This window comes from Microchirus variegatus (genome assembly GCF_963457635.1).
Source record: "Microchirus variegatus genome assembly, chromosome: 3".
NCBI lineage: Eukaryota > Metazoa > Chordata > Actinopteri > Pleuronectiformes > Soleidae > Microchirus > Microchirus variegatus.
This window is the reverse complement of record NC_139804.1, coordinates 28775203-28788640: the sequence shown is the minus strand read 5'-3', so window position 1 is coordinate 28788640 and position 13438 is coordinate 28775203. Positions and strand designations below refer to the sequence as shown.

Sequence of the window (13438 nt, the reverse complement as noted above, 5' to 3'; positions counted from 1 at the left end):
CCCCCCCAGGAAATGTTAGAGAAACAATGAACATGTGGAAATATGTGTGAACATATATTTAAGTAACTTTTAGAGGGCTCAGTTGTTGTTGTTTTTTATGTCTGTGCCTCTTTCACTCCACAGATACCTCCAAATAGTGCACGTCATATGTCTTGCTGATAGTAGAGAGCAATTTCTAGAGACAAAGTCAAGATGTATGGATAATATATTATTATTTGACTGAATTTGTGCACTTCTCAGTTCAATGTTGAAGGCATAGTGGGAGATGTATAAGGATGCCATTACTCGTATGGTATTATTGAGTTAAACTAATAAGAATACACAGTCAATTTACTTGTTACAACCAATAATTTGGAGATAAATGGGCCTCAGCAGGTGGTGGTTAATAACCATTGTTGTTTGGAGCAGACGGCTGAGGTGTTAGGTGCTGCGTTTTGGAAGAATTTACATTTAAAATTATGGACCGGCTGCAACTAATCTCAGCCGTCATGGACCGGGCCCAACATTTCTCCCGTTTCATTCACTGAATCAGAATACAAAAGTAGTTCTTAAAGTATATCAGTTCACTGCCAATGTTATCTCAAGCCCTCTGTTTGGAAAATATGATTTTGTTTTTGTAAATGTATAACATGTTTGTGTCTTTAGTTTTTTTTTCTTTTTTTTGTTAACGTACATGTTTGTAGTGACTGTATTGTCTTTTGAATTCAGGTTCTGTGTCGGGCACAGTGTAAGTGCAAGTGTAGACTCAGAGGAGCAGTGAGATGTTCAGGAAGTAAGTTAGCTTTTCAACAAAAAAAATGTGAGACATTCTCTTGCATTCAATCAGAATGTAAATATATTTTGGGATTTTTTTTTTTTTTTTAAAGTTTCGAAGAATATATTAAATGCAATACTGAAACTACACATGATTTGACTGGATATTATTCAACGTGCTTCATTAGAGGTGCCACATGTAAGAATGTGGCCAAAAACGGTTACTACATTCAAATTCAAAATACCGAGGTCTTTTAGGTTTCGTTTTTTTGACGCAACTACTCTACTGACCGCAATGATTGGTAGACGGCGGTAGGTGGCGCCACATGCCAAAACATGATTTCAAAACATATAAACATGACTTGTGGTCTGCTAAATGTATTTTTTAATGCAAATATTTTGGCTGTACTGTTGTTGTTGGTGAGTTCAGTTTGTTATATGAACATTATTCCTGAGTCTCTAGGAGGATTTTATGGCCTGTTGCTTTAGATTTATTACATAATGCACCTTTAAATACATGTTTAAATGCAAGGCTGAGGACAAAGGATCTTTATTAAACAAGGCACTTCATTTTGATTTATGTCTTCAACATAAAAAGACTTCTGTGTTTTTATAACATCTTTACAACACAAAAACGCAGGGGAAACCATACAGGCCTGCTCCTGATTTAAAAAAAAAAGAGTGTAAAAAAACACTTTAAACATGCAGTGCAGCATATATACAATAATAATAATGATAATAATATCAATTCAAATTTGGTCTCTATAGACAATAATGCTCTGTAAAATTTTAACCACAGATCAGATGTGGAAAATCTCCATCAACTCTTGCATATTAAAATTAAGAAGGAAAATAACGCTATCCGACTGTTACCATCCACCAAAAGCATTTCCTTCACAAAAAAACCCACACTGACCGTGTCAAGGTGCTATGTTTAAGTGCAACTATGTATTCAAACTGTATGTGGACGGCCATGCAAGCAGAGACTGACTTTGCATTTTGCGGTAAAGAGCTCAGTGGAAGTAGCAAACTATTTCTGTCCCATACAGAAATAAAATAGGAGCAAATATTGAGTATGAAAATGCAATCACGGTGAAAAGAAATAAGAGAAAAATGCACTTAACAGTGTACTGGGCTTAAACAAATGAAAACAAACCATTTAACTACACCCACCTTAGTTACTAATGCCTTGAACACGCCATTACATGCTCTGAAATCAGACCTGAGTCAATGGCTGGCTAAATTATTACCCAGTTAGACGACTCAATTTAAATCTGTGATTAAGTGTGAACTTGAAAGGTCCATCGATTACCCATTCTACTTCAGGAAGCCTGGTGCTTTGATAGAAATGATCCCCCATGCTTTAAAGCCATTACAGATATCAGCCGTCCTTCCAAGGAGCCAATCCTGCTTCTCCGGCATGTATCGTGACACGAGGAGGAATTATGAAGGGAAAAGTGTGTGTCGCAGTGGTTCTCCCGAAGACGAAGCTCTGATGTGTAAGCAATCCAACTTTTAAAATGTCCTACAAAAAGCTAGTCGTCCTTTTTGTTTTCACTATCTTGATTATTCTGAAACAATAAGAAAAAAAAAGTAAATATTAGATGATACTGAATCTGATTTTTTTGGACAAATTTACTTCATTTCAAAATAGATTTTTCATTATAATAATAAATCTACCATTTGTCTACTGTAAATTGCATAGTTGTGATATCAAAATTATGTGGAATTATGCTATTAAAAATCAATCAATTAATTAATTCTTTATTTAATGCAAAACTTTTGTCTTTAAGATCTCACCTTGTCAGTATTAACTGTATTTAAATATTAAATAATAATTATCGAGCTATGTTTTTGATCTTTGCGTTACCTGGAGCTCCTGGTGTTCTTTCAACAACCGGTCGTATTCCCTGGCGAGGCCATCGGTCTGCTTCTTCATCACGTCGGTCTCAGACTGGGACTTCCTCAAGGCTGGAGAAGAATCAATCGCACGTCAACACAGGGTGTCCGCAGCATCCACTAGAGATTGAGGTGCACATGTTCATACAGAGAACACTGATAACTAACCTTCCTCTGTGGTCCTCTGTTCTTCTCTCAGCTTCTCCAACTCCTTTTGCAACAGCTCCATGCCTGCTGCAGTCGCCTCATCGCCCTTCCCTTCCATCAAAGTCTGAAATGCAAATTCAAATTACAACAAAGAATGTGAATTTCAGTTACCTACATTTAACTGTAAATGTGAAACATTCGTCCTTTAAGTTTTAATCTGAAGTTATTCAAGAAACCTGTTTCAGCATTTCGTTGTCCTCCATGTATTTCTTGGCAGTCTGGTTAGCATTGTCAGCCTGAGCCTGAAGAGCAGCTGTAGTCCCAGACGCAGTTGCCAGCTTGTTAATCAAGGTGATCACTCGTTTCATAACCCTGCAAATATAACGATGGTCAAAGAAAAGCCTTGATCGAAGCAAAGATTAGCAGCTGCAGATACGTTCACTCCAGATCATCCATGCAGCAGTACTTTTCCGTTATGTTCTCTTTCTATTTGTTGTCACCATTGTCGTTTTTCAACCCCTATTTCTTATGGTTCTGCCCTGATCCGTCCATCAATCTCTCACGCCACTCTCCCCTCACTCGTGAACAAGACTCAGAGATACTTAAACTCCTCCTGTCATGTCCCATTTGTATTAATAAATAAATAAATAAAAAATGACTCACAGCCAGAGAAAGACAGCAAAACCAGAGATGTAGAGGTTCCTCTGAGCTCTGAAAAGCTTCATTTGCAGGTGGTCGTGCATGTTGGGTAGCAGCTTTGCATTGGCGCCAGCGTCTTTATTCGAATACTTCCTCACTTCACGGACAGCATCTAAGGAAAATGAAGCAAACACTTAGTTTGAATTTATTTATTTATTTAATTTAATATTTTACTTAATTGTTCTTTCTTGGTTATATATGTGAGTTTGTATATGTCCATGCATGCAAATTATTGTTTTTGTTTCTGTGCGATCCTGGACAAAGGGCTGTTGTGTCTGTGTTTCTTATAGATGAAATCTAAAATTACATTAAATGTGGTTTAAAGGTACCATAAAGGTTGTACTGGAAGCTTAAAACTCAACAGTTCACATCATCTTGTTCATGTAGAATAGAATAGAATAGAATAGAATGCCTTTATTGTCATTATACAAGTTGTACAACGAGATTTACTTGACTTCACCTTGAAAGTGCATACAGCTAAAAACAAAGAACAATAACAACAACAACAACAACAACCAGAGTATGGGTCAAAAAGGACATAAAAAAAAGTGACCCTAGTTAACGTGAGGTGGGTTTTCAGTTGCAGCGTACTACATTTAAAAGGATAACCACACTTACCAAGGAAGAGAACGATAAGTACGATGATCATGGTGAGAAACACTTTGTTCCAGAACCTCGCCATGAAGCTCCAAACCCTCAGCCGGAAAACACTCTGCCATCTGGAACCGGACATGCACGAGATTGACATCACATGCTGGATGTAAATCTACTCCAGACAACAAACACTGGCTGAAAAAGAAGGAGACTATTACGTACCTCCTGGCAGATATGAAGGGTATACAGAAGAGGACAAGAACGCCCATCTCCACATAGAGAAAGAGGGCCACAGCAGTCCACTGCAGTGTCATCGTCGCGGGTGACTCCTACAGAAACAAAAACAGAATACCAGAAACTCAGGAAACAAGGTGTGAAACGACCTTTCCCTCTCTGACAAACACAAACCTGTGATAACGGGAGGGTGTGACTGTAACAAGTAACACGCATGTTTTCTCTTACAACAATTAACCCTCTGTTGGAAAGAATAATACGTTAAGCTTCTTATCCAGTAGTTTACGTACCATAATATAACGACTCTTTTGCGCCAATTGACGCAATATATAAATACTCTACATCCTGCTGGCATGTACAAGGCAACACAACGCACAAACAGACACATAAATTACATTAAAAAAAACACTACAACTTTATAGTAAACGTTCTCCCTTTTAATCTGCTCGCATTCGCTATACTTTGCCCAACACATTATTAGCGTTATGCGTTCAGCGACCAGCTAATGTTAGCTAAACGTGGGAGATTTACAGAACACCGGTTACACTTTTAAATATACAATAAGCAAAGTGTCTAAATTCATGGCAAATGTTTTTAGGCACGAAGCCATAAGACTTACCAACAAGTTGCGAAAAAACCTGGCACCACGAGTTAAGTGTATCTTCACTTTCCTTCTGATGTCAATCAGATCAAAGTTTGCTCGCCTCCTCTATCACTTCCTGCTTCAGCCAGTCCGACGAAAGAGAGCACACTTCCGGTAGGAGTTTAAAAATAAATAAAAAATAAATGCATATACAATGCGCATTTGTTTGTTTTGTACTTGGATTGTAAAATGTCAAAGGACATTGTGAGTTTTCAAATCAGACTTAACATTTCCTTCATTTAAAACTGATTCGGGGTACATTGTTTAACTCGACTTAGAAAAATAAAAGCCCTTTGGCTTCCGGTGTTACACATGAACTTCCTTGTCTTAAGAATTTATTTCAGGACGGTTGCATCAGTTTTACCTCGTGTACATGCCAACTAAATGTACATTCATGTCCCAAGTAATCATAATAGATTTTTTCAAAAGTAATGGAATTGCTTCACCAAAAGCTAGATGTTGATGATATAAATGTTTATCATTTCAGAGTTTGAGATTTTCTGTTATTACCATGAAAGGATAATTGTAGTTTCTTTAATGCCCTTCATATTATACACTGGTTTTGATAGAATTATAAATTGAGAAGTAACATCTTAAGATAAGTATTTACAACTTAATATTTAATTTTAATATGATTTCTGCTTTTGTGAAGCTTCACTAAAAAGACAGACAGCATTAATACAACAACAGTTTAGCAGTTTTATTTGGCACAAAAAAATAAAAAAATAGTTGTAAAAACATTTCAACCTACAGATGTTCCAAGATCTTGTACTGACCCATACGTGTTCTGCAGGTAATCTATTACAGCTGAGGTACTGGATAGAGCGTTGAACACTTTTCTCTCAGGCTGGGAGCTAACCCTTTCCAGCATGTAGATAAGATGGTGGTGGAAGCAGGTGAATGGAGTGCCCTGCTCTACAGAGATGTCAACCCAGTCCCATATACACTCTAGAGGAGTGTCTTCAGAGCCAGCAAACATAGCAGGGTTAGCAAGCAACCCCCGTGCAGCCATCACACCTAACAAACAAAGAAATCCTTATTACAAATGAATGTGTTGAGTTAAATAATACATGTATTCATGAGTGCACTTTCACTGACAAAAAATACCTACCGTCAACACCAGTAAGCTGGTAGGTGGACTCCACATCACGGAGGTACTTTATGTCCCCATTTGCAATGACGGGTACAGAAATGCTATCTTTGATAGTCTTTATGGCATCATAATGGACTGGCTGGTGACGTTCATCTGATGTACGGCCATGGACCGTTATCCACGACACACCAGCTGCTTCAGCCTTCTGGCATAGATCCACGGTCTTTCTCAAGTCCTTATGAATTCTGTGGGTGACATGAATTCACTTATCATCATCATCATCGTCATCATCAATATCTTTATCTCCCTCTGAAACTACTGCCCCAACCCGTCAGAGACTTTACAGAATTGTCCACCTTCAAGTCACTCAATTATTTTGAAATTGACTGACTATTATTTTCACACGTGAAGTCTTTAAATGTTTAAAATGTATTCAAATACATGTGTTTTTTTTATACAAATACAACAGAATATGTGGGCTACCTAATATCACACTGTGAGAGATACACTGGATTATTTAAAAGACTGAAAACACAACATTGTCAGTTCTTTGACAAACATATGACAAGCAATGTTGATCTAGATCTCTTAGATTTTTTTAGATTAAAGGACGACATCAATCTCACATATTGCCAGTCTAGCTCTTGTGTACTGTACAGTGCATTTGAAATAATTTCTTATTCTTACCTTATTTTGATGGATGCTGTATAGTTTGGATTGTCCACCTGGTTTCTGACATGCCTGACCATGTCTTTCACAAGTTCGGGCTTGTTAATGAGACATGCACCATACCCTTCTGACATTGCCCACCTTAAAACACAAAAAAACAAAGTTAATCAGATAAGTTTAAGCAAAAATATCCATCCTTGTGATATTCAAACTAACATGGAAGACAACATAAACAAAATAAGAATTAGAAAAACTGTTTGATCCAGCTGTTCCAACACAGAATTTGGAATATGGAAAAACAAATGTAAATAATTTAAATAGAAACTAAGATCTAGTAATTAATACATGCTATAACACAGTAATAAACAATGACTAAAGGCCAAACTGTCTCAGGGCCTACTGTCAAGAGTTGCACCTCTGGGGACAGCCACAGTTGAGGTCAACTCCATCCGAGAAAGGTGCAACCACACACGCTGCATCAGCCAGAGACTGTGCATCATGGGCAGCAAACTGCACTATCAAGGGCCGGTCACCTGAGGACAAAAAGGGAAAAAAATCATTTAGGGCAAGAAATGCGTTGGTCTGACTGACAACTTCAGCAAAGGCTCTGTTCAGTTTATGTACGTCAGGACAGTGCGACAGTGAGCCAACATACACCTCAAAACTGAGGAAGCGAAACTGAACTCAGCCATTATTAATATGCTTATTTTTACCTGTACTTTTCCATGTGACTACTCAGTGTGACAACATGGATAAGGCTCAATGACTCAACACATCAATCATGAGGCAAACCTGATATCTTTGTGTAAATACTGTGGCTGCCATGTATTAGAAATACAATAGAGGCATTTTTTTGTTCCATTTAAACATGAACTAGCAGGTTAAACAAGTGTTACTGAACACAATAAAAAATGTGCAGCGAACACAACCTTCGAGTTTGATAAGATACACCTGTGTTTACCAACTATCACTGGTTTATTTACTCACGCTCATTGGTCGTGAATTCACTGTCTCTAGCTTTGGTAGATCTCAAGAAGTCAGCAGCAACTATCATTGGAGTAAAGCAGATGTCACAGTTGTATTTCCTCACCAAGGTCCTGAAGGCAAGCCTGTGGAAACAATAGAGCTGCATTGATCATACTGATACCTCATTGTGTACATGCATTCATCATGTGCAGCTGCCTAAATAAATATATGTACTACTATGTGTTTAGTTTTCCTCAATAAAGAGTTCCTGATTTTGTATTGAATTTAAGTTTTTATTTCTTATTCTATAGTTTGTGTGTCTATGTTGGTGTTATGACCCATAACGTAGAATGATAATGAGTCTAGTTAACCTTGTTTTGTGTGTCTGTCTAACGATCTATCTATACGCACATAAGTAAGTCTAAGTACGTTTTCCCTCTACCATTGCTCAGTTCAGTAAAAAATAATATGACGACGGGAAAAAAGATTTCACTTACTTCGAATATCGAACCATTGGGGCACATATCTTCAGGACTTTTCCCTTTTCAAACATGTCCATGATACTAGCATTCCCATTCAAAGACTTCATGCTTCTCTTAGTAGCACAGGCAGCCAGCTAAGCGCCAAGGGCTAATTAGCACAATATCCACGAGCAGAGTAGCGTTTAGGATCAGTTCTATTTCCAAACATCTATTTCGTTTTTACAAGAACACTACAAACGTGTTGCACGACACATAACTCCCAACGAATGCATAGAAATAGCTAGGTTTACTTTCTAAAAAAACATAAACAAAACTGAGGTGACGTGCTTCCGTCCACCATGCGGGTGGGTGGAAGTGGGCGGAGCATAGCCGCAACCTTTGAACTCATACGTCATATAACCCAGTGCGTTTGTTTTTTTAATCTTCACTTAATAAACATCACGACCCACATTAACTCATTCAATGTTTGCATTTCATTTTACTTTTTTATATTTTGATAAGAAAAAAAAAGGGAAAGCCAACGTGATTGTTTACGTCACATCCAGTCATGCAATGCTGCGTTCAGGGTCCGTAGGTTAAAGGCAGCTCTAACTTTGAATTCAATGGTTATAGTCACATTCTAATCCTGTCATTTTTATTTGCCACTGTGGTAGAATTTATCATTAAGACTGGGCTAAAACGGGACTGTGCAGACTGACCAAGGTTGAACTTATATGTTTTTTGCAATTATATTGTTGTGCTAAATTGTTTATTCACTATTGAGGGGTGACAATGCCACTTTGATTCTGAAAAAAATAATAATTAGTGAATGAAAATCAAGTATCACATATAAAGGCTAGAAACTATGAGTGTAATTGCACTGACATGCACATTTATTTTCTTTAATTTTAATTTTACAGTATTGGAAATATGATTTGAACGACAGCATCCTCCTTATTTCTCCCCTCTGGCCACAAGAGGGCAATGGAGCACCACAATTGTGTAAAAAGGGTTCCCTGAATCGAGTTTTAAAATGGACATTTAAGCCCATAATGATTTCTTAATATTTTGGCAACACAAACTATTCAGGATATTTTAATGATCTTTTTTGTACCCAAACCTACATAATAACCCATTTTAAGAATGTGCATGGGTTTCGCTGTTCAAAGTTATTTTCATGGGGTTGTGTCGTCATTATTTTAAACATCGTGGTCGTCGTTTAAAATGAAGAATAACTACACATTTGATGAACTACCAAACACTTTATTTCAAATTGGCACAGGATAAGTGACTAATTCTTAAAAAGAAGCATTAACAGGTACATCTATAAAAGACATAAAAGGGCCTCACAAATATGTCCATGGCCATGACAAAAGAGACCCGATAATCAGCTAATAAATTCTCTTCAAACTCAAACAAAATAAATACAATTTAAATTCAGCCAAAGAAAGTGATAGCAGTGGAATGCAGCTTGTTCATTTCAATAGTTAGTGACCGATAAAAAAAGTCAATCCACTTCTCAGTAACACCATGGTCACTATCCACTTCATAATGAACACAAAAAGGTCCCTTAATCTAACGACATGTCCATCATACATAACAAATCAGGCTTGGGTAGAGCTTAGCTGGTGCTCTGTGCAGCAATACACAAGAATCTAAACATGTGTTCGGTATTTTCACCCCCTTTGTTCAGTGTGGATAATTTATAGATCCGTTCATGTGCGCTCAAAATCCAGCCCCACATTTTATTCACCCTTCCTCTGCTTTACACACTAGTTGCGCCCCCATTGCTCAAATTAAACATATACATACATACATACATACATTACTGTTCCCTGTAACATCACAGCACAGATGCTTCTAGCCGTCTTACTTAGCTTACTGAAAAGGATAATGGGCTACGCACAAATGCAAAAATACAACACAGCAGGTGACTGGCAGCCAACTTCAAGGGAACCACAGTGCAGAGTCATGGAAATGACCCAAGCTCGTCTGTCCCCAATCACCTGGCCCCTCCCTCACTGAGGTAGCTTTCTCTGGCCAACCGTCTCCAGCTCCACACTGGAGAGGAAACGCCTGGACAGCCGGTGGCAGTCGTAGCTCAGCTCTGTGGTGAAAACGGCACTGGTTTTCTTGGGGTAGATGATGGTGGTGCTCTTGAAGCGCTCCAGCCGATGGCGGGGCTGGAAATCTAGCTGTGTTTTATAGTGACGCCAGGTGCTGTGGGGCACAGCCATGATAGTCTGCCTGCAGTGTTCAAGGCCCTGTCCTGAAGGCTGCAGAGCCAGATCCTGGATGAAGTGGCGGTCTGAGTTGTAGTGCAGGGATGAGATGTATCTGTGGAAGAGGGTGAAGTGCAGTGGTTTTATTTGGTGCAAAACAACTTAAATGCACATTAAAGTAAAACTCAAAGTCTAAATGTCCTCACTGTGCACCGTGCACCAGGTCGAACGTTGCACATAACAAGTGATAAATATCAACCGACCTTATCTCTTTTGGTGGTAATGGATCCAGGGCTATGCCTTCGCCAAAAGACAGCGGGTGAAGCAGCGGGGCAGATCCAGATGGTAAACCTGAAACCTAGAGTGCAAAAATGAAGTGCATTCATCACACGCGGAGCCAATGAATCTAGTAGTAGTTCCCAGTGCCTCAAATCATTGCTGATTTGACCCATATTTTTTGTACAGTTGGCCAGAACATGCAGCTAATTCATTGCAAATAAAATGTAAACTTAGATCCTATTTTAACAATTTGGTTATTCAGCCAAAACAGCATGCATGTATGTTTTGCAGCAGAACGAAATCCAGAAAGTTCTAAAGTTATGGTATCTAAAGCAAATGTTCAGCTGAGGTGGTTTGCTTGGCTCCAAAGACGACATGGGGCAACGTGAGATTTATCAGAATTATCCTGACCAAAATGACTAAATATTCCCCAAAAATATTTATTTTCTAAATGTAAACAGCAGGATGACATCGCACAAATGCAGTCAAATAATGTGTATTTCTGCAAAGAAAACTAACCATTACCATTGTTTTAGTACAATAACTAATTAATACAGAATGACGCGTGTAAGCAAAAATAAGGGTAAGTACTGCAATACTCCCATCTCCCACTTGTAACACTTCCAAGAACAAATCACTAAGACTGTATGTATGCGAGATAGAGAGCATTGTAAGTGATGTTACTTTTAGTAACTAAAAATAGGCTACTCTAGCTATCTTTGATAAATCAAATACCTTACGGATACATACGAAACAGGTGAACATGTAATATTATTGTATTATATGTATTATATATATATAATATATATATATATAAATTAACCACTATCAAGTTGCTATAACATTTGCCACCAATATACACTTAACCCTAGAACACCATTGCCGGATGGTTTTCACTCGAGCAAATACATTTATGTGATTTTCATGAAAACCAAGTTTTCATCTTCATAATTATTATTTTTTTTTAATTTTTTGTTCCCAAATTCCAAATTTTCCAGTACTTTTGGAGCATTTTTATATGGTCCCCTCATGATGCATTTATTTCATTTTGTTAGACATGACACAGTTTAAAATAAAAGTTTAAAAAACACTACTCAAAGTTGTCATGTATTGTCATGTTTTGATATATTTTGAAAGATGAAAGATGAAGCCATATAGTGGTGTTACCTACCAGGGAACCCCGTCCCTCGTCCTCGGACTCCGAGCTCACGCCCCTGCCTTTGTCCGTGCTCGCAGGCAGCAGCAGCCAGGCGCTGGGGCTCGGACTCGGCGGCAAACCCGAGTCCGGACTGTCAAGTCCTCTCTCAGCCCTGAAGCTCATGTCCAGTGTCTCTCCTTCACAAACATTTGTCAAGTTTAACCCGCCGACCATTTCGAGTTCAACGGTTACGAAACACCAGCGAAGCAACCGCGCAGCTTTCGAAAGAGGGAATGTTTCCAGAGGAAGTTCCACGGAGTTTTAACTGCTAACTTTCTCCCGGACAGCATGCACAGCTGCCCCCGCTGGAAAGACCATCAACCGGCGTTCAGTAACCAAAACCCGCGACCCGTGTAGACCGCCTGTAAAACTAAAAAAACGTCTTCATTTTGACGTTTTAATCGCTCCACGGTCGAAAAAAAAGACACGTTTTAATGCGGAGGGGTCCAGAGAGTAGTGACGCACGTTTACTCCCGCGGCTCCTCTTCAAACTGATTCTTCTCCCCCTCCTCAAAAGAGCCTTCACGTCCACAAACACAGCACAGGAAACGCCTTCTGGAGCTTTTTAGTGGATCCTGATTGGATGCGGGACAAAGTGGGCAACAAGAGACGAGGAGGGTCCTGGATGGGTGTGGGAACGTGTCCAACACCGCGCTCATGGACCCTTGTTGAAACCAAGGTGATATTTTTCCCTGGTATTGTGCAAAATGAAGAAGTGTGCACAGGGGAGACATCAGTGTGGCACTGTTTGAATAATGTTCCCCCAGTTGACTGTGTGTCACACAGGGTTCGTATAATACAAGGCCTTTGTGTTCACACAGCCACTAAAAATGGTTTGGGATCTACAGATTTTTATACAGACTGGGTTTTGTTCTGCGCCATTTGTAAGGATACGGTGAGTATCATTGAGTTTTGTTGGAGGAAATATCAGCGAGTGTGTTCGTATAACTGTCTAGAATTAGTCCATTATTGATCAATTACTAAATTAATCGTCAACTATTATTAAAACAAGATTTCTGATTGTTTTAACTTCTTAAATGTGAATATTTTCTTCCTTTCTTTGCACCACTTTGCTCATTTCCAGGTTTGACGAAGACTGATCGACATTTCTTTTAACATTTCCTGACATTTTATGGACCAAACGGTTAAAGAGGCATTATGTAATAAATCTAAAGCAACTGGCCATAAAACCCTCCTAATATGTCACATAGACAAAGGAATAATGTTCATCAACAACAGTAAAGCCAAAATATTCGTATTAAAAAATCTTTTGCAGACTTCAAATCATGTTTATGTTTTGAAATCATGTTTTGGCATGTGGCGCCACCTACCGCCATCTACCAATCATTGCAGTCAGTAGAGTCTCAGCTGCCGCGCAACCACGGGTTGCCAGTAACGTGTCAGCTACAATGGCGGAGAAAAAGGAAAAACCTAAAAGACCTCGGTATTTTGAATTTGAGTGTAGTAACCGTGTTTGGCCACATTCTTACATACGGTGCCTTCAATCGAGAAAATCATAGATCACGAAAATACGTGTTAGTTGCAGCTCTGAACCCATTTTGTATACGTAGCTATAAGGCC

The 13438-nt window shown here is 38.7% G+C and overlaps 2 protein-coding genes across 2 annotated transcripts; both read right to left on the bottom strand.

The window, feature by feature from the left end:
• Positions 1–1288: 1288 nt before the first annotated feature.
• On the bottom strand, positions 1289–8511 carry dus4l (dihydrouridine synthase 4-like). Its single transcript, XM_083886939.1, has 15 exons — positions 8195–8511; positions 7719–7840; positions 7147–7264; positions 6750–6872; positions 6081–6307; positions 5717–5986; positions 5334–5349; positions 4946–4964; positions 4315–4421; positions 4117–4217; positions 3463–3610; positions 3036–3171; positions 2821–2923; positions 2624–2724; positions 1289–2324 (listed from the first exon to the last, which is right to left on the bottom strand). The coding sequence occupies exons 1-15, from the start codon at positions 8284–8286 to the stop codon at positions 2289–2291; spliced, it is 1719 nt and encodes a 572-aa protein (XP_083743065.1). The 5' UTR covers positions 8287–8511; the 3' UTR covers positions 1289–2288.
• Positions 8512–9497: 986 nt separating this feature from the next.
• rflnb (refilin B) lies at positions 9498–12133 on the bottom strand. The gene is made up of 3 exons (XM_083887372.1): positions 11831–12133; positions 10644–10738; positions 9498–10495 (listed from the first exon to the last, which is right to left on the bottom strand). The coding sequence occupies exons 1-3, from the start codon at positions 12029–12031 to the stop codon at positions 10177–10179; spliced, it is 615 nt and encodes a 204-aa protein (XP_083743498.1). The 5' UTR covers positions 12032–12133; the 3' UTR covers positions 9498–10176.
• Positions 12134–13438: the final 1305 nt, after the last annotated feature.